We start from the raw sequence: 21,986 nt of genomic DNA on the forward strand, positions 1-21,986 counted from the left end.
CCTTTGTGGGTTAACTTCCTTTTTATTTGTCCATTTTCTTATGGATGTTGAGGAACACTTACACAGCAGGAATATCACCCCTTTCTATTACCAGTATTTTTTATGAGGTGGTGGCTTGGCTTTTTAACTTAGAAGTAAGTTTTCACTTTAAAGGTGAGGATAAGAAACAAGATTTAAAACAAATGTCACTTGCAAATTCATAGGGTATAACTTGTGCTCTGCCCATGACTATTTCTACACAAGGTTCAAAGATTATTATAAGCATTAAGGACCAATCATAGGGGAAATCAACTTCTCTTAATTTGAAAAGTTAAATTATTATCTAACAGTTCTTCCCAAAATAATACTTGACCTAAGGTACCTAGAATGTTGCTGCTGAACAAAAATGCTTTTTGGGTGGGGAGGTGTGTTTATTTACAGGCATACCTTGGAGTTACTGCAGATCTGATTCCAGACACTGCAATAAAGCAATTATCCAAGCATACACAAGTCAAAAAGAATTACTTGGTTTCCCAGTGCATTTAAAAGATATGTTCACGGGGCGCCTGGGTGGCTCAGTGGGTTAAGCCGCTGCCTTCGGCTCAGGTCATGATCTCAGGGTCCTGGGATCGAGTCCCGCATCGGGCTCTCTGCTCAGCAGGGAGCCTGCTTCCCTTCCTCTCTCTCTGCCTGCCTCTCCGTCTACTTGTGATTTCTCTCTGTCAAATAAATAAATAAAATCTTTAAAAAAAAAAAGATATGTTCACACCACACTATAGTAAGTGTGTAAAAGCATTATGTCTTAAAAATGTGCATGCATTAATTTAAAAATACTTTAATGTTCAATCATCAAATAGTTTCACTCACTTGTGGAACATAAGGAATAGCACAGAGGACATAAGGAGAAGGAAAGGAAAAATGCAGGAGGGGGAAGTCAAAGGAGGATATGAACCATGAGAGACTGTGGACTCCGAGAAACAGACTGAGGGTTTTGGGGGAAATGTGAGCCTGGTGGTAGATATTAAGGAGGGCACATACTGCATGGAGCACTGGGTGTTATACATAAACAATGAATCTTGGAATACTACATCAAAAACTAATGATGTACTGTATGGTGGCTACCATAATTAAAAAAAAAAAAATAAAAATAAAAATACTTCAATGCTCACCATCCTCTGAGCTCTCAGCAAGTTGTAATCACTGATCAAGATCAACAAAACAAATAGAATAGTAATGGAAACATTTGAAATACCGTGACAATTACCATAAATGTGACAGAGAGACCCTAAGTGAGCAAATGCTATTGGAAAAATGGCTTACTTAACACAGGGTTGCCACAAACCTTCGATCTATTATTTATTTTTTTTAAAGATTTTATTTATTTATCAGAGAGAGAGGGGGAGAGCAAGCGAGTGAGCACAGGCAGACAGAATGGCAGGCAGAGGCAGAGGGAGAAGCAGGCTCCCTGCCGAGCAGGGAGCCCGATGTGGGACTCGATCCCACGACGCTGGGACCATGACCTGAGCCAAAGGCAGCTGCTTAACCAGCTGAGCCACCCAGGCGTCCCACCTTCGATCTATTAAAAAAAACCTATTTTTTTTTTATTTGACAGGGAGAGAAAGATCACAAGTAGGCAGAGAGGCAAGGGGAAGTAGGTCCCCCACTGAGCAGAGAGCCCGATGCGGGACTCGATTCCAGGACCCGGAGATCATGACCTGAACTGAAGGCAGAGGCCTAACCCACTAAGCCACCCAGGTGCCTCTGTAAAAAACACTACTACCTAAGAAGCACATACTATTTATGAAGCACAAGGTAATGAAATGAGGTATACCTATATCTAAATACGTATTATGTAGAGTTCTAGAAAAAGAACTATGTTACTTACTTTCCCAAAACAGGACTCAGTTCTTTTAAGTCTTCCAATGATGGTGTTTGGTTCAAAAGTTTCTTAAACAGGGCCAGTGGGAAAGGGATGTTGGCAACATTGAAATTGAATAGGGAAAGTCCACAAAGAACCCCAAAGAAAAAATATCTCTTCTTCTCAAATTTAGGCTGAAAAGAGAAAAAAAATTTGATGTCTTTTAATTTTTACAAGTAAAATGGAATATTCATATTACCTAAACCTTTTCTCCTTTTCACAAAGTCAAATCACAAATTAAAATCAAAAAGTTTGCGGGGCCCCAGGGTGGCTCAGTCAGTTAAGCCTCTGACTCTTGATTTTGCTTAGGTCACGATCTCAGGGTTGTGAGATGGAGCCTCTCATCAGGTTCCACTCTCAGTGGGAAGTCTACTTGAGATTCTCTGTCTCCCTCTCCCTCTGCCCCTCCCCCCACTGGCTCACACATTCTCTCTCAATAAACAAAATCTTAAAAAAAGTAAAGCTTGCGATAAGAATATTTAGGGTTTATGTGCAGTCATTAAGTCAAGTTAAATCTCTGCCACAGGGACACTAATAGACCCACATTAGGCACAGCAAACCCTCATAAACTAAAGTTTTCACTTTCTTTTAATGCTTTCAAAAGAAAATTTGAAAAGAAATTTTCAATTCACAAGGAAAAATAGAACTGAACAAAAAAAAAAAATGGGCACCTGAGAAAGGAAGGGTTCCTTTTTATCCAAACATTCTATAAATGGTCAAAAACATACACTGTTTAAGTTTTCCTGTGTGGGCAGAATTGGGAACACAGGGAAAGGGGACTCCATTTTAAAGAAAATAATCACCTTATTAAAACTGAAGGCTATTTCCATAATTATATGTATCAATAACTCCTCTCCTAAAATGAAAATGTCTAGACAACCTAATTTCCAATGGTGTATGACATGCCTTTTCTGTTGATAACCGTAAGCAAAAAGGAGAGGACTCACCCTGACAGGAAACCACATGTAGGAAGCCTCCTCAGGATACATGAACATCCCATATTCTGGCCGGGTCATCTCCTCAAACAGACAGTGGAAAAACTCTACCTTGACTCCTCCAGAGTCATGTCCAATTTCTCCACTAAATGAAACCTGAAGAAACACAGCAAATAACGTATCACTTCCAGGGCTCAGTATTGCTCTGTATTAAGACTCACTTATTAATCATAAGAGTAAACATTATTTATGGACCCAAGTATTTGGTAAGCACTAAGCATCTTACTTGTTTAATCTTCACAATAATTCTATGAGGCAATGAGCTTCAAGAATTTAAAACATTGGGGCACCTGGGTGGTTCAGTAGGTTAAAGCCTCTGCTTTCGGCTCAGGTCATGATCCCAGGGTCCTGGGATCGAGCCCCATGTCGGGCTCTCTGCTCAGCAGGAAGCTTGCTTCCCTTCCTCTCTCTCTGTCTGCCTCTCTGCCTGCTTGTGATCTCTGTCTGTCAAAGAATAAAATCTTTAAAAAAAAAAAAAAAAGAACTTAAATATTAACTTCCCAAGGTCACACACAGCTAAGGGGTACAGCCTAGATTTAATCCTGTATCTGTCAAGTCTCAGAGCCTGATAACTTCAGCTACTAAGCTGACCTCAATTGGTATTATGTAATAAGGAACGTTAAGTTAAATGAAAATAAACATAAAGAAATAAATAATAGTTGGATTTTCAAAGGCTGAAAAACCAGAGCACACATAAGTTACCTACTGGCTTTGTTGTTTACTTCTTGAGAAGGCACCCAGGGACACCAATCTCTACCTAGGATGATTCTACCATAACCCATCTTTGCTCCTTCAAATACTCACTCATTCCTGCCCTTTCTTCTTAGAATCCTCAAGAATCCCTCACTTCAGTGTACAAATGTGTTGAGGTCTCCCTTACTCTTAAAAGAAGAAAATCTCAATACCATTGTCTCATACAGGTAATACTGGCTTCTACTCTAGGTCACCAAATTCTGGAGAATCAGGTACCCCAACTTCCGAAACTATTTCCCTACTTAAAAGTGCTCTCTTCAAGAGGACCAAGAACATGTGAACCCCTGAATTCCGAGGGCCATTCGCACGTCTCCTCTCCCTGATTTCACGAGCTCATTTTATACTTCCGATCCCCTCTTCTTTCTTCACGCTGTTTTCTCCCTTACTTTCTTTTATGAAGCATTAACTAGGTTTTTTATTTCTCTCTTCTTTTTCCTGCTGCTTTAATACCAGAAATTCTTGCAGTTCTGCGCTAGTTCTGCCTTTCCGCTTTCCCTGGATGCTCGATTTCTCTTTAAACTTCACTTACCACCTGTAGCCATTTAACCTTCCTCTCCACTCTACCTTCTCTCTGACTGATGCACACTCCTGTTCAAAGGCCTGCTCAACGTTGCCTTTGGGATGTTCCATGGCACTTCCCCAAAATCTCCTTTTACTGCTTTAAATGGATGGATGCCTTTTCTATTTTCTAGAGATCCAAGTTTCAAACCTCAATAAATTATTCAAAATCTTTAGAAGACGAGGTATTGGGGCACCTGCGTAGCTCAGTCAGTTAAGTGTCCAACTCTTGGTTTCAGCTCAGGTCATGATCTCAGGGTCGTGGGATCAAGCCCTGTGTTGGGCTCCCTCCTCAGTGTGGAGTCTGTTTGGGAGTCTCTCCCTTTCCCTTCCCCTTTGTCCCGTCTCTCTAAAAAAAATAAATAAGTAAAATCTAAGTTGTCAAATCCTTACTCTGTCCCTTCCTATGGGCAAGGTTCTTCATCTCACAGAGCCTCAGTTTTCTCACGAGATTATCAGGAAAATTAAACAGAAAAACATATGCAAAACACCTCTCACAGTCTGGAAAATGGTGGCTGCTCATCAAATGTTACCTAAATGTTTAAGAGGGATGAATGAACTATAAAAATGGAACTAAAATAACTCAGTGGGCTGGCTTGACATCACAGGTTAAGATTCACATAATGAGTTTGTTAGATTTTTAAAAAACTACCTATATGCAAAAATATGTGGTAATGCTACCTCTAACCACAAATCCTAGTGCAACATACTTTTCAAATAGTGTCTTGAACTTGAGTCAAGTCATTCTTTAATCTGAGTAGGATAAGTGATAAACTAAGGTCTATCAAAACATTCTAATAAATATCATCAGGCAAATCTTTGTCGTGATTAAATGGAAAGTCTGGAGCCTAACAGTTGGGCCCAAATCCTAGCTCTGATACTTCTCAGCTGGATTGCCCTTGGGTAAGTCACCTAATTGTTCTGTACCTCAGTTTCCACATCAGCAAAACAAAGGAAAAACAGAACCTTCCATGCAGTGTCACTGAAAGGGTTACATAAATATTTGTGAAGCATTCACAGTGTTCTTGGCACAAGGAAAATGTTCACCAGATTCACTAGATATTATTATTGTTATCCTGTGTCCAATATCTACTAGTAAGGCAAGTTATAGAATAACTAAACCAGAGATCATCTATGTTCAGAACATGGGGCTTTCTACAATAATACCCTCAAAAAACTACAGTTAATAAAGAGGAAGTTCTCTTTTCCACAGCAATTTGGGTACATGTATGAGAGCAGAAACTAATCTTCAAATCTCTGTGTCAACCTCATCTCACTGGAACCCTCCCAGGGGGTGACTAGCTAGGCTGGGTCAGGTCTCAGGAGGGACTGGACCTCTTAAGGGTAGTTCTGGACTTTTTAGCTGCCCAGGCTGGGGGAGGACAACCCTTTCAACCGCTGCTCCTCAGCCTGAGGGCAACTAAGTGCCCACAGCTATTCCCAGCAAATCACAGCTACATGGGGTATCAGGGCAACACTGCACGGCAAAGGGAGATTCTTTCTTCTCTGCAAGACCCACTGTCCATCCTTTTATGTTTTCCTTCTCTCAGCAGCAAAAATATAGAGAATTATACTTTACCATTAACTCTCTCCTCAGATCTTCATTCTCAAACTGATTTAGGTGACTCAAAACATCTTCAATCAAGTGACTCCTTCTGACTGTTAGATTCAAAGTGGGCAGCAAAGCTAATTCGGACCCTCCTTGTTCCACAATTCCAGCCAACCGCATACATGCTCTAAATTTCTTCTCCTAGGAAAACAGAAATGTTTCACTCATTTCACCATTTGCTCTAAGTGGGAATTTGGTCAATTTATTAGGAGTGCTTGTTACAAACATTCATGAATAGAGCTTTATTTACATAAGCCACTGGAGAGAAGCCATACATTCAGCATTCACCCTCTACGAGCCGAAGAAACACCTGGTGGATGAAAAATGTTGTGGAGCCAACCAGTGTAAGCAGGAAAGTGACCAGGTGTGGCCTCCACTGGTCCACTTTATCTGGCAACAATTATTAATACTTCAGCTACCAGAGCTAACTGCCATCATTAGATTAAGAGAATGATTAGCAAGCACTGAAGCAGTATGCTGAACATAACCTCCTCATTTGGAAAAGAAGTTCAGAAAGAAAGCATGCTGCAGGAAACTTCAGGAATGAGACCCCTCTAAAGATATCCTATGCTAGGAAAAAAACCCAATGAGAGATTTTAGGGCACAGATAATCTAAAAAGTTCTATATGAGGCAGAAAGATAGATGCGCATGCGCGCAGCACAGACAGTCTATCTGATCAAACGGCAATTCAAGTCTAAGGCTCTCAGCACAATGAACAATCAAATACTAGGTTCATGAAATTATCACTGGACGCCTGCTAAAAATTAGGAGAGGAGTTGTAAGAGTTGAAGGAAAATAAAATTCTTGTATCTTTTTTCCTTTCATTTTTCCTTTGTTAAATATTTTATCAATAGTCATATTTACAAATCAATTTCCCATTTTGTTTTATAGTGGTTAACTGCATTATATAAAAGTATCCAATGTTATAACCTATATTTGAATATGATTCACACATATACATATCCAGATGCATATATAAAAGCAATAACAAGAGCAGACACTCTTTGGCGCTTTCATTTCCGGGGGCATTTTCAATAGTTTAGTTTTAAGTTCAAAATCACTTTTTGGATATGTTGACAAATAGAACCAACTCACCCGATAACAGTTCACTGAAAAGAGGACACTTTTTACAAACCTTGATCATGGCACCATTAGACTACCAGCCATCTATGTGTGTCCGCATTTCAAGAGTCCTCTGTCCCCACTATTCCCACTGCTCTGTTTTTTAATTAGACTGGGCTCCTTAAATATGGGTTTGCTAATCCCAACCAAGCCCAAGCCTACTATGCCTCTTTTGATGCTGTACAGAAGACCTGTATACATGGCCCAACCTCAAGGCAAAAGCCCCACAAGCTAGGGGAGCTGTCCATGCTGCTCTCTCTTCCACTGCTGAGGCCCTAATGTGCCTCAAAGCCAGACCAATCCAAATTACAACAGTCTTTCTTGACACCTTGGGTAGTCTAAGCTCCATGAATGTTAAACAACCATTGTTTTCAATGTTATCAACCCCCAAAATATTGTATACTTAAGAAGGCATTTATCATCTGATTTGTTAATGAAGACAAAGAAATAGGCATACATACCTGTATTTTTAAAAGTGAATCTGCATACAGTAGTTTGATTTTCGACAGAATATTAAAGATAAATGGAAAATGACTGAATATGACAGGATACTGAGTGTCTACTGAAGTGTCCTAAAAATGGAAATGGCAAGAATTCTGACAAATCAAAGAACAGAGAAATCTTAACACCTTAACTCACAGCCTAAAATCCCTGATACTTAGTTTAAGGTCTCAGTTCTTCTAGCAGAAGCAATCCAAATTGCTGGTCAGTAGTACTTAGATACCTAAAATTCTAAAAAAATGTTTTGTGTATATCAGTGAGAGATATGTAAACCTAGTACTTAAAAATAAATAAATAAAAATTGAGCTAGTATCTTCCAGTGCTCATTTAACTTAGCAATCAATTGTAAACTCTAGACACTTTCCCAAAGAGTTTGTTCTGCGACAATGTGCACTTTCAAAATGCAAATTAGTTCAGATGCACTGAGAAAAATAGGTGAATGATATAATGTGGATATAGGTGCTGAGCTTGTACTTGACTTCTGCCAGTTAAGGGTCAATGTGCTAGGGGCAGAATTCCAACATTCAGAGAGAAGGAAAAAAAGCTCAGGTCAGCTGCTGAACTGGCAGCAACGGCCCTTCAGCTTCAATTTCATAAAATTAAAAAGGACACACCCAGAGCCACCACCAAAGCTGCAGCCCCATTCTGCTTGCTGGCTCCTGGTGAGTTATGCTGCCTTGTACGCCCACCTAAGAAAGCCCCACTCCCATGTGCGCCATCTCAGTACCACCAATTCTCTCATTAGAGTATGAGTACATTTCTACCATTTTGTTTGGTGCATTTTCATATTCTTGTGGCACTCTCTAAGAGCTGCTTACCTGGTTAGATCCAAATGATCTAAGGTAGTAAGCGCTTTTCTATGAGGGCTCTGGCTACAAAACTGCATTGGTTTTGAGGGGACTATCTCGCTTTTCCTGTAAGCCCTGTTATTTCTCCTGAGCAATTTTGCAGGGTACAAGGATTGGAAACCCATGCATAAGAGTTATAGCACAAACACCTACATTAACTCACTTCCCCCTCTGATCATACCCTAATGGGGTGACTGGCTGGTTTAGTTGGTAGAGCACGCAACTCATCTGACCCCTCACACTGGGGGTACAGATTAGTTTTAAGAAATAGAATCTTTGGGCGCCTGGGTGGCTCAGTGGGTTAAGCCGCTGCCTTCGGCTCAGGTCATGATCTCAGGGTCCTGGGATCAAGTCCCGCATCGGGCTCTCTGCTCAGCAGGGAGCCTGCTTCCTCCTCTCTCTCTCTCTGCCTGCCTCTCTGCCTACTTGTGATCTCTCTCTGTCAAATAAATAAATAAAATCTTAAAAAAAAAAATAGAATCTTTACTAAATAAATAATAAACACGCTATACTTACAGAGTTAATTTTCCAAGCAGACCTTCTGTATGCATCCCCATAAAAATCAAGCCAGTGCGTAAGCTCGTTTACTTTGAAAATATTTTCAGGTAGTTGACACACAGCCTGGTTTACCTTTAATAAAATATGGCCCATGAGAAAGTTTTATATATATAAAGACAATTCTGCTTTATGGCTATTGATTAGATTATCAGCATAGACAGCAAATTAAACACTCTTTTTCAATGACCAGAATAAAGTTCTATCCAATTCCTCCACTGGCCAAGGCCCAAATTTTCAGAAACATAAAGAATACCTACAATTTAATAGCAGAAATTGATATGATGATAAACTTACTCATACTTACTTTTAATTCATAGAAAAGCTTTAAAGAATTTTAGGTCCAAGGAAAAACACAGCCAAATCACAGCCTAAATCCAAAGTACTCTGGGGCCCAATATATTATGTCCTGTTCTTCAGAGCTTAACAATATACCATTTACAGACGTCTCCCACTGATAGGGCACGTGTGGAACATCCCCCACCTAAACTGGGGGGGTGTCTTCCAGCCTTCATCACCCGATGACCAGGCGTATCCATGGACACCGTACAAGAGCACTAATCATCAGTCAGTGAAGACACTGATAATGACACTGCATGCTTTGGACCTGAGTGACAGTAGGTACTTGACATAAATGGGCACAGTCCCCACCTAAAAGACTCACTCTCGAGACGTCCTCTAAAAGCTCCTCTTGGCTTCCATTCACCTGGAATATTGTATTAACCCTGACCTAGACCTTAGATGATCCAAACCTCCAGCACCACCACCCAGAGCATCATGAAGCTGTTTCAACTCCATGATATGGTCCGCTGGAACCTGCTGATCTCAGCCTTGCACATCCCCAGTTGTGGAAAAAGTGGGTGTTTTATCCCTGTGGCTTCCTGTGGTCTCCCTCCTGAGGTTGGGGAGGGAGCCTGACAAATAATCTAATGTCACCATTAAAAGTTAAAGGATAAAGCAGGATTTCTTGAGGATTCTTGTTACTGCTTCAGTATTTCTCAGGATTCCTTTTTTGCAAGTGGAAAAAGCTCATTAGAATATACTTTCCTGTACTTTTTGGTAAATTTCTCAATTTTTCAAAACTCAAATTATTTTTTTTTAATTAATCTTTCTCTTTTGTACAAAAACTTTAAAGGTAGCCAGAGATGGCCACTGATTTCAGCAGTATGGCAGAATTCTTTTTAAAGCAGTTTGGCAGGTTAGGTATCTTGATTTGTTGAAAACAATAAAAAATACAGGATGAAGTATAAACAGATATTTTTAATGCAACACCAATACTGTAAGTAGATACGAAATAACCAGGACAAAAATGAGGTGAAAGCAGCATTTGCCTTCAGAGTATTTGCCAAACCTGGGGAACTTAACTTCAGTTTGCAATGCTTGGGGCTTTGGGGAACGGAGACAAAACCCAGATTCTGTTCAAATTATGGGGCCAATGATAGAAAACCATCTCATAAATCAGGCATCCAAAAGGGCTAAACCATCAGAATGAGGGTAAGCTAGAAATGAACAGTCCACCACCGTACCTCAACACCAACTCCAGGAAGCAGACCGCAGTTAGTTAAAATGGTGCCAAGTTGCAGGAAAAAAAAGTCACCTACAGAATTTGCAATCACAGAAGCACTTTCCTGAAAATTCACACACCACATTCAGACCACACCTGCAGATCTGAAGAGCTTCAAGCCAAAAATTTAATTTAACATAGTACCTAATGGATGTGGTGTCTCTAGGAACCTGGTACAAGAAAATCTTCCTGGAGAAACACAGTCCTCAAAGAATTCCAAAAGATAATGTTCCAAGGAAAGTGTGTGAGTGTGTACACACACACACACACACACACACACACACACAGTCACTAAACAAAAACGAAAGCACACACGAGGAAGATTCAGCAGAAGGAAGAGGACAAAGCTGACCTGTAATGACTTCAGGTACCAGAGGTATAATGCAGAAGGAAAGCTTGAAAATAAAAGACCAAGATACCATAATTCTGACCAACAAAAAAATTTTTCAAAGAAATAGAACTTCTGGAAGTGGAAAACATAATACTTGGAATGAAAACCCAAAGGGCAGTTTTATTAGCAGACAAAAATCACTAAAAAGAGATTTCATGGACAGAAAAATATAGCTAAAAAAGTCAGTCAGAATGGGATGCACTCACACGGAGAGATGGATAAGAGACATGAAAGATAAGAATGAGAAAGTCAAACATATAAATAACTCGAATTTCAGCAGGAAAAAAGAGAGTCAGTATTTGTATGGATTTAAAATGTCTAACATTTAAGAACAACCTTTACCTATAAGGATTATTTTCAAAAACTCTACGGTAAACATCCTATTTAATAGTGACATTCAAATTCTTCCTTTAAAATCACGAACGGGGCACCAGGGTGGCTCAGTGGGTTAAAGCCCCTGCTTTCAGCTCAGGTCATGATCACAGGGTCCTGGAATCAAGCCCCGCACTGGGCTCTCTGCTCAGCAGGGAGCCTGTTTCCTCCTCTCTCTCTGCCTGCCTCTCTGCCTACTTGTGATCTCTGTCAAATAAAAAAATAAAATCTTAAAAAATAAAATAAAATCACAAACAACTGAGGGCTGTTGGAGGGGAGAGGGGTGGGGAATGGGGTAACTGGGTGATGGATACTAAGGAGGGCATATGATAGAATGAACACTTAAGTGTTATGTAAGACTGATGAATCACTAACATCAACCTCTGAAACTAATAATATACTATATGTTAACTGAATTTAAATAAAAATAAAGATTAAAAAAAAATAAAATCATAAACAAGGGGCACCTGGCTGGCTAGGTCTTGGCACCACGTGATTCTTGATCTTGGGGTTGTGAGTTCAAGCCCCACATTAGGTGTAGAGATCACTTCATGATAAAATCAAATCAAAATAAATAAATAGGGGCACGTGAGTGGCAGTCAGTTAAGAGTCTGCCTTTGGCTCAGGTCATGATCCCAGAGTCCTGGAATCAAGCCCCACATTCAGACTCCCTACTCAGTAAGGAACTTGCCTCTCTCCCTCTCCATCTGCCGCTCCCCCTGCTTGTGTTCTCTTACTCTGTCAAATAAATAAATAAACATTTAAAATAAATAAATAAATAAATAAATAAATAAATTCACAAACAAGTAAAGAACTTACCATCACCAACCCTTCTATTCAACATTATAGAGGAAGGCTTAGCCAGTACAACATGGAAAAGGAAAAGTAAAGTGTGTATGCATTACTTCTCTTCAAACTGCACACAGATAAGTACATACACTCTGATACACATGACTTAACTCACAGAAAAAAAAAATTTTTAAAATACCAATATAAACATGTTTCCTGACTTTGCTTAATATTTGGGCCAGTTGAAACCAAGGGACCTTTTTTACTGCAAAATAAAAATTGTATCTGTAAGTGTCTGAAAGACCCTTACCCTATGCAGCTTTTTCAGTATTTCTAGGAGAGCCTTAACGTGGTAGTTGTTCTCCGAGCTTTCAGTCCAGTAGTGCAACTGAGCAGTGACGGCTCTTTTAAACATCTGGACTAGTCTGACGAATGCAGGTTCCTGCAGGGACGCCCAGTACTCCTCTGAGGAATACAAACATAAACAATTGTTGGCATGTCATTTCTCTTGGCCTTTTAAAGGTAAACAGAGTGAACACTGTCAATTCTATCAGTTACAAAAACATATTTGTGATAAAGCTTTAGTTAACTACAAGGGCAATCAACAAAGTTCATTAATTTAATGTCCTTGAGAAAAATCCCTTGATATAACAAACACATGAACCTGATCTCATTAATTTGTGGGGAAAAAAAACCTGACAAGTGACTTTTTTTTTTTTTTTTTGCCCAGATCCAATAGCATGTTGTTTTAAAAAACCAGAGTTAAGAATTAATTGCAATTGCACAGCTTTCTTTTTCTCACTCTCAGTATGAGTTTTGAACTCTTAAACACTTCTCAGGGCACCTGGCTGACTCAGTCAGTAGATCATGGGACTCTTAATCTCAGGGTTGTGAGTTCAAGCCCCACACTCAGCTCCCTCCTCTCTGCCTGCCTCTCTGCCTACCTCTCTGCCTACTTGTAACCTCTGTCTGTCAAATAAATAAAATCTTAAAGAAAACAAAACAAAACAAACAAACAAAAAAACCTCCCGGGTTATCTGGCTAGCTCAACAGAGCATGTGACTCTTAATCTCAGGGTCATGAGTTCAAGCCCCCATGTTGGTCCTAGAGCTTACTAAAAAGAAAGCACACATATCCATGCACCTCTCAGCATTGTGAAAAACCAAAAAATGCTTTACAATAGTTTTTCAACACTTACTTACCTAGATTTCATAAAAAACACAAGAAAGAATGGACTTCTTTGGGCTGAATATGCTATTTGTCAGAATAAAAACCTCATTAAAATCTAATCAAGCCCCTAGACCTAACTTCCAATGCACTTGAAGTAGAGAAGGCTGGAAATAATCAAACAAATTTACATGTAGGGCGTTCTACAGGACAACTGACCTAGACTCTTTAAAAAAAAAAAAAAAAAGGCTGTAAAATACTTTTATGTCAAGTACAGAAATGTGAGTATGGCCTAGATATTATGGAATTATGACTAATCTTATTAGGTGTGATAGTGATTTAACACAGGCTCTTAAGAGATGCATGCTGAAATAATTATGGGTGAAATGTCATGATGTGTCCAACTTACTTTCAAGTATTTCAGCAAACATAAAATGTAAGCTGCTCATAAAGAACAAAGCACACATGGCAAGAGGTTAACTGTCGTTGACTCTAAGGCAGAGGATATATGGATATTCATGCACTATTCCTCCAATTTCTATGGAATTTTTCATAATAAAAATCTGGGGACAAAGGACTTCATGACCAAACCACATATGTACCATTACAACAACTCTAAAAGGGTAGTGAAACAACCTATTTTGGATGACTACAATATTTACTACAGCATCTTTACAATATACTAAGAATATGAACTAAAAAACAGCAACATAGTTAACAATTATCTAAGTTTTTCTATAACTTTACCAGGTGTGCATTTCCACTGAGGGGATGGTTAAAGTATTTTCAAAATGTAAATCATCAGTCTTACCTAGAACCCGTAAAGATTGGTCATTCATGGCACAAATAGCCTCTGCAAACGGAACCACCAGGCTCTCCCAATTGTTATAATCATGCATCATGGGACACTCAGGGAGAAGGAAGAAAATCTCTAAAGCTTCTTGGTGTGGAGAATGAAATGGAAGATTTTTGAGCAGATTATCCCTGAGACATGTGGTTATCTGTGGTCAAAAAGATCAGGGAAAAGACACTCAAAACACAGCAAGAACTAGCTGCAATTTGTAATAAAATAAAATCTAGAACCCGGAGTTTCATTCCACCAAGGAATTGGAATAATCAGTCCTAAAACCCATGTTTACATCCAATCTCACATAGCTTCCCAACTACTCAAGGTATAGATACGTGACAAGTGTCATCCCATTTAATTCCTGAGAAGCATTGAAGGAGGTGGAGAAGAAATCATCTTAAAGTTATACTGGATGAACAAGGAAATCAAAATAGGCAGCCCTCCCAATAACAAATACTACATTCTACCCCCTCATTCCACTATCCTACCTCATTATCTTTAAAGAAAAAGAATGCATAAGAACCCCCAAAAGCAACATGAAATAACCCCATAGGAACAAAAAGAAATAACCCCAGCAACAAAAATAGCATGGTTTCCTCACAGGACCACCTGCCTCATCACCAACTCTCCACTACAAACTCAATCTTTTAGTCCTTCCAATCTCCATTTACCATTCCCCATATCAGAGCATTCCCACAAGCATTCCAAGAAAAATTCAAATGCAATTCTGAATGTTTATGTTAGATGTGCCCAGATAAAAGAAATAATTTGTTTCAAAATCCACTGAGAAGCTATACTTATTTAGGAGTACTCATTTGTCAAGTATTATGCTAAGTGCTTTACATATGTTAATCAGGTTATAGTTCTTCGGGAACATAGATGGTATTTTAACCCCATTTTATAGACAGGAACTCTGTATCTGCACAAAGTCACAGAGCTAAGTGGGAATCTCTTCTGGATCTTTCTGACACCAAAACCCAATCTCTTAATTATTAAATTATGATATGAACTAAATGGTGTCTCTAAATGGACTAATTCTTGTAATTATCTATTTCTGTATCAAAACACTATGGCAGGCTCTACTACATGGTTCAGTCTTTGGAGTGAACATATCTGATTACTCTAACACCTCCCGGTAACACACACCCCTCCTACCTCAGTGCTCATCAGCTGCCATACCACCCAATCTCCCAGCCTTCCCCTTAGACCTGCAGAACTACTGTGATCCTCTCACTTCAGCCATCTTGTTCCACACACTTGTGTCTCAGTGTACTTTCCTGCCTGCCAGGGATGCCCCTCCTGAGATAGGCACATGGTAAACTCGTACTTCCTCTGGGGAACTTGATTTGATTGCTCTAAGTAGAGATGACCATTCATTGCCCTAGAGATGACTAAATTCATCCAGAAATATTAATTATACACTAACTAGATTCTAAGTGTGGCATCAGGGAAAGCAGCGGAGCGTAAAACACACCCAGTCTTCCCACTAATGCCTGCGTGTTCGTGTTTGTCCCTAACTAAGTGTTTTAAAGACTGGGAGCATGTCTCTCATTTTCACCAGGAGTCCGCACCACAGTGCCCTACACAGAGCAAGCATCCAAGAGTCTACTGAATGAAGGAATGAACTGCAAAAGTCTGTGAATCTGTGTCCCAGAAATCTCAAAATAGAAAGAAACATTACAGGTTTTCTTAGCCAACTATCTGGTCTAAATAACGGGAAGACTGCTCTGTGATTATGCTGACTGCATATCATACAATATTGTTCTGGCACAACCAAGGTACAATTAGCTTTAGTGAGGAACTGGCCCAAATTCTTCCCTCCACAGATGCAGAAGTGGTATCTTCCTACTAAATGCTGCAGAGTTCTGACAAAAGTACACAATTAGGGATCCATTTTACCTTAACCCCTAACAGGGTCATGGTCCTGCCAAGGTTAACAGAATTAAACTTTCATCTTCCCTCAAGAGAAAGGAGTGTGTGTAAAGAGACCCTGAAGCTCAGATAGAGAATGCTGGTTTTAGAGGATAGAGCAGAACAGGTGAGGCAGGAAAGGAAGGAGGAAGAGATGATAGGGAGACTGAGAGATAATGAGAGGTACAAAAACAGAGGCCAGGAGCAAATGAGAAGGAGAGGGGGAGAGGGAGGAGAAAGGAATGGAAAGAGGGGAAATGGGGGACAGGGAGGAAGAAAGAAAGGGAGGAGAGAGGTGAGGAGAGGAAAAGAAAGCACAGTGGAATGGAGGGGAAGGGAGCAGAGGGGAGGAGCAAAGAAAAGGGATGGGGGAGGGAAGGGAGACAGAAGAGGGGCCCAGGGAGAGAGAAAAGGAACCAGAGTGACACCAGGAAAGTAACAGATTGAGAGAACGTAGAAAGTATTACCCCTGGATCAACCAATATTAAGAGAACAAAGAAATAAATAGAGACTACATCAAGAAAGGCTAAACTAATGAAGGAAACATGTTTGGAGCATTTGGCAAAGTGGGAAACCTAAGGACAATAATAACAGTACTGAAACAAAGAGCAAAAATCCCCCAAAGAACATTCTAGAACCTATAGAAAGGTGCAACAGAACAAAACACAGAGAAAAAGAATCCAGACAGTCCCGGGTAAGGGGGATGTTCATAACAAAAAGTGTTCTCATGTCTATATCTATGTTTAAAATAATTATAGATAACACGTCTTTCTGTTCTAGTTTACAACCTCAACAAATCCTTCAATCATCTTCCTTATAGCCTGAGTTGACAAAATTCCCTCCAGAGTGTGTGTGCATCTATGTACAGATATTGTGTGTGTGTGTGTGTGTGTGTGTATCTGTTTGTGGGTACAGACGAACCCCTGAGACTACTTTTCATCCATGGGATTACCAGAGCAACCAATTTGCCCCAAAGGGACCAACTCCTGAATGCAGTCTGACTTTCACCAGATCTGGATAGCTACAGGGTCTGAGACGCTCCCGAAACTAAGTATTTCTTCTCAAATTTTGAATTGTCAAAAAAAAAAAAAAAAAGTTTTAATGTATTTTCTTTTTCTAAATAAGACTCTAAAGAATACCACCGTGTTAGCAATCCAGTCCTTCTGGGTTAACTCTTTAAAGGCACTTCTTGCTCTATTTAAGTCCAAGTGAATAAGCATCGTTTCTGCAGATTTTCTATAGAAGGAAGATAAAATTTAAAAGTACATGGATAGTAAATGGAATAGGACACTTCAAAACTATAGATTTCATTAGACTATTTATCAAGATGAGGCATTTCTTCTAAATCTTATTTCATTTCAACAAAATTACTTTTTCCCTCAACTTTACAATAAAGAAAATAATTAGGCTAAACACAAATTCAATTGAGAATGTCACTGACCACTTATGATTATTTCTAAAAGATTAAAAAAATAAAGCCCACATTAACAATATACATACTATCCAAGTTTAATTCTGATACTATCTTATATTAAATATTTATTTATTTATTTTAAAGATTTTCTTTATTTGACAGACAGCGATCACAAGTAGGCAGAAAGGCAGGCAGAGAGAGAGGGGGAAGCAGGATCCCTGCTGAGCAGAGAGCCTGATGCGGGGCTCTAACCCAGGACCCTGAGATCATGACAAGAGCAGAAAGCAGAGGCTTAACCCATTGAGTCACCACATTAAATATTTATCTTTTTTAAAAAGCCACACTACACACACAAAAAGTAGAGGTTTTTCTGCGCATTTCTGAAAAAAAATAACCATGTCTCCCACTTACCTGAACTGAAAGTCTGTATCAAAAAAAGAGGCTTCAGGGATGCCTGGGTGACATAGTTCGTTAAGCATCTGACTCAGTTTTGTCTCAAGTTATATATGATTGAGCCCCACCTTGGGCTCCACACTCAGCATGGAGCTATGTAAGATTCTCTGGCTCCCTTGCCCACCCCCCCACTAGTACTCTCTCTCTCTCTCTCCCCCTCTCAAATAAATAAATAAATACATCTTTTTAAAAAGATGAGGGGGGTTCAGAAGCAGTAAATTCTTAGTGTTGCAAAAGAAAATTACTAATAAGGGACGCCTGGGTGGCTCAGTCAGTTAAGCGTCTGCCTTTGGCTCAGGTCATGACCCTAAGATCCTGGGATCAGGCACATGCAGGGAGCCTGCTTCTCCCTCTCCCCCTGTTCATGCCTTCTCTCTCTCTCTCAAATAAATAAAATCTTAAAAAAAAAAACTTGTGAATTATATTTTTTCTTTATATGTTTATGTTCAATGTCTTAGAAATAGACACATTCTTTGTAAAATAATACAAGTATTTCGTGTCTCAAAATAGAAAATATTCTTAAGATAAACGTCATATAAATATTTAGAAAAAGAAGTGCTAAGTCGTTCTTTCATTTAAAATTTCAAAGAAATCTTAACACCTTCTAATGGGAAATAGTTAAATAAATTAATGGTTAAATAAATAAATAAATAAATAAAGTATGTCCTTCCCATGCAATACCATGCAGCCATTACAATGACATCAAAGAAAACTATTGAATAATATGAACTGAATAAATTTAAAAATGGACAAATGCATTAAGTATAAAGTAATATATAAAAGAACATAATTACATTTTTAGTAAAAAAATAAATTTGCATAAAAAAAGATATATGCACAAAAGCTAGTCCTCTTAAGTAGTGGATTACGGGTATTTTCATTTTTTTCGGTCACAGGTCTTTATTTTTTACATTTTCTACAGTGTGCATTTATCTGCTTTCATTAAAAACAGTTAATTTTTAGGGGTGCCTGGGTGGCTCAGTCAGGCATCCAACTCTTGATTTCTGCTCAGGTCATGATTTCAGGGTTGTGAGATCAAGCCCCATGTCTCACTCCATGGTCAGTGGGGAGCCTGCTTGAGATTCTCCTTCCCTCTCCCTCTTGCCTCCTCCCCCATGCCCCCCATACACATGTGTGTGTGCATGCTGTCTCTCTCTCTCATAAATAGAAATAAAGATTTTTTTAGAATCTTTAAAGAGATAAACACAGTGAATTATTTTAACCTCATGCCATCTTATAATCTTTCATTTTTTTATTGAAAGACAATTGACTCACATTATATTAGTTTCAGGTGTGCACAACATTATGAATTGATGTATATATATATTGCAAAATAATGACCACTTAAGTCTAGTTAACATCCATCATCACATATAGTTACAATTTCCCCCTTTTTTTTATAAAGATCTTGTTTATTTATTTGAGGGGGGGAGAGAGAGAGAGAAAGACCATAAGAGCCATGGGGACAGAGAAGCAGATTCCCCACTAAGCAGAGGGCCTGATGAGAGGCTTGATCCCAGGACCCCAAGATCATGACCTGAGCCAAAAGCAGATTCTTAACCAACTGAGCCACCCAGATGCCCCCCAACTTTTTTTTTTATAACGAGTATGTTCAAGATCTACTATCTTAGCAACTTTCAAATATACAATCTTTCAAACTTTCAAATACACATTATTCACTAAGTCACCATGCTATACGCAGTATTTTTAACAGGATCTTAAGCTTTATAAATATATTAAATATATTACCTTTCCCTTAAAAAACTTCCAATCAGACAAGCAGGAGATGAAAATATCTCTCTGATTTCCCTATATGAGGAATAAGATGGTGGTTAAAACACATCATACTGTATGTCTCCTTATAGCATAAGACATGATAAATAACACATCTCCTAACCATCCTTCAGACTTCTCCGTCTCTGGTTTGTTTGCATGTTGCCTTGGGCATCTAAAAGTCTATTCATTTTCCCAATCTCAAAACTTCGTGACAAATGTAATAAAAAGGTATGTAGTCATAGAAGCCACAGGGAAATAGGAAAAGGACTGACCTAGGGTTAATTCCTTGAATAAGTAAGATATCCCCATGCCACCCAGCTCTCCAAACCCTACTTATTTCTGCTGCACTTAAGTGGAACAGAAAAAAATTACCAGGAATTAAATGGGAGGATGGGGGTGAGGAGGGTAGGCTCAGTTCCATCTTGGAAGTAATAGCACAAGTAGGTTTTTTAAAAAATTATTTAAGTATAGCTGACATAGAATGTCACCTCAGTTTCAGGAGTACAACAGTGTTTCAACAATTCCATCACTCAGCGCTCAGCAAGGTGAGTGCAGTCACCAGCACAGTTCTTGATCATCTATGCAGACTACAGTGCAGCTATTTCATACAACTACTTTACAAAATTAGGAAACCATACCTAAAAATACCTCTAAAAGGAAACGCTTATAGAAGTAAATATAGGGGCGCCTGGGTGGCTCAGTGGATTAAGCCGCTGCTTTCGGTTCAGGTCATGATCTCAGGGTCCTGGGATCGAGCCCCGCATTGGGCTCTCTGCTCAGCAGGGAACCTGCTTCCCTCTCTCTCTCTCTCTCTGCCTGCCTGTCCATCTACTTGTGATCGCTCTCTGTCAATTAAATAAATAAATAAATTAAAAAAAAAAAAAAAAAAAAAGAAGTAAATATAATCTTGAGAAATGATAGGAGTTGTATGGCTTTGAGCAAGACTGCCCACGCTGTCTAGCAGTGAAGAGGTCCACAGACAAGTGGTTCTAAGGTCAAAGTGGGCTGGGAAATGGCTTAGGGGTATCTCCTTCTAAGAACAGTCACAATAGGGCACCTTGGTGGCTCAGTGGGTTAAAGCCTGCCTTCAGCTCAGGTCATGATCCCAGGGTCCTAGGATCAAGCCCCGAGTTGGGCTCTCTGCTCAGTGGGGAGCCTGCTTCCTCCTCTCTCTCTGCCTGTCTCTCTGCCTACTTGTGATCTGTCTGTCAAATAAATAAATAAAAATCTTAAAAGAAAAAAAAAAAGAACAGTCACAATATAGGCAAACATACCAGAGAGTCCTCCAGTCAAAAAAGCTGCTCTCACAGAGCTTACACATTAGCTGTGGTTTTTAATCTTAATGCGTCAACTTGGTTAGGCTATAGTACCCAAATACCTGGCTAAACACCAATCCAGATGTTGCCGTGAAGATACTTTTTAGAGATTCACATTCAAATCAACAGACTCTGAGTAAAGCAGATAACCCTCCATAAAGTGGGTGTGCCTCATCCTACATCAAAGGCCTTAAGAGAAAACGGTTCCCAGGCATGGAGAATTCTGCCTCCAGACCCAAGCTGCAGTACTAACTCCTCCCTGGGTCTCCAGCTGGCTGGCCTGCACTGCCTATTTTGCACTAAGTTCCAGCAACTGCATACAAGCCGACTCCTTAAAAATAAATCCCTGTCTCTATACACAAACACTCAACGCGCGCACAAAATCTATTCCTTCTTCCTCTGGCTGATGGACATGGTGGACCACAAAACCTCGTATCTCTGAACTGTCCAGAACCAGTTATGGGGGGGAAAGGCTACTTTACAGAACTCTATGAGCAGAGAAACACAGGGGCGGTACCTTTTTGTATTTTGCCACTGTTTAGTCCCCACATCAGCAATCCACCTCTTTATGGTCCCTTCGTTCAATGTAGGAATTTTCCTCCTCAGATTAACATAGGGATTCTGTAAACAAACAAGTAAAACACAGCAATTTAGACACCACAAAAATAGGTATCCAACTTTTAGGCACATTCAAGGATACAGGGTAATACTGATTTTTAAATATGGAGGATACAGCTGTGAGAAATCCTTAAGTAAGATTTTACCAAGAAGTAATCGATCATTTGTTTGCCTGACCGTCAACTTCTTGCCCAAGGGGCTTAAATCCAAGGTAAATTTCTCTGAGTGCTCAAACACCCAGCACTTCCAAGAGGTATAATCAGATTAAAATGAACACCACACAGCCTTGAGGGGAAGATCTTTTGTGTAGGAGTGGGAGGAACTTGGTTGGCCTCAGCAAAGCAGTGTGAGGCAGTTATCAACTCAGGATTCACAGGCCAGGAACCTCAGGTCTTTTTTACTCCAGGCCAGCAAAATGTTAGAACGTCAATGTGATGGCTTTGCTAGGATACTGACCAAGCCGCTGGCAGGGCCAAGGAAAGATCTAAGGAAATCTGATTTGACTTTTACCAGAGACAAATCTCCTGAT

The 21,986-nt window shown here is 39.5% G+C and overlaps 1 protein-coding gene across 2 annotated transcripts in view; it reads right to left on the reverse strand.

The window, feature by feature from the left end:
- The window catches only part of LOC309862579 (E3 ISG15--protein ligase HERC5-like), a 42,736-nt gene that overhangs the window by 7,057 nt on the left and 13,693 nt on the right, over positions 1-21,986 (reverse strand). Inside the window, exons 9-18 of one of the 2 annotated variants that reach the window (XM_082726604.1) lie at positions 21,357-21,460; positions 19,497-19,556; positions 17,023-17,116; positions 13,934-14,123; positions 12,266-12,420; positions 8,801-8,914; positions 7,397-7,507; positions 5,783-5,953; positions 2,845-2,988; positions 1,865-2,031 (exon numbers count right to left, since the gene is read on the reverse strand). In XM_082726604.1, coding sequence (XP_082582730.1) covers positions 1,865-2,031; positions 2,845-2,988; positions 5,783-5,953; positions 7,397-7,507; positions 8,801-8,914; positions 12,266-12,420; positions 13,934-14,123; positions 17,023-17,116; positions 19,497-19,556; positions 21,357-21,460 — 1,310 coding nt within the window. The remainder of the gene's footprint in view (positions 1-1,864; positions 2,032-2,844; positions 2,989-5,782; positions 5,954-7,396; positions 7,508-8,800; positions 8,915-12,265; positions 12,421-13,933; positions 14,124-17,022; positions 17,117-19,496; positions 19,557-21,356; positions 21,461-21,986) is intronic. The other variant, XM_082726605.1, reaches the window with a different exon arrangement.

The sequence above is a fragment of the Mustela nivalis genome (genome assembly GCF_964662115.1).
Source record: "Mustela nivalis genome assembly, chromosome: 4".
NCBI lineage: Eukaryota > Metazoa > Chordata > Mammalia > Carnivora > Mustelidae > Mustela > Mustela nivalis.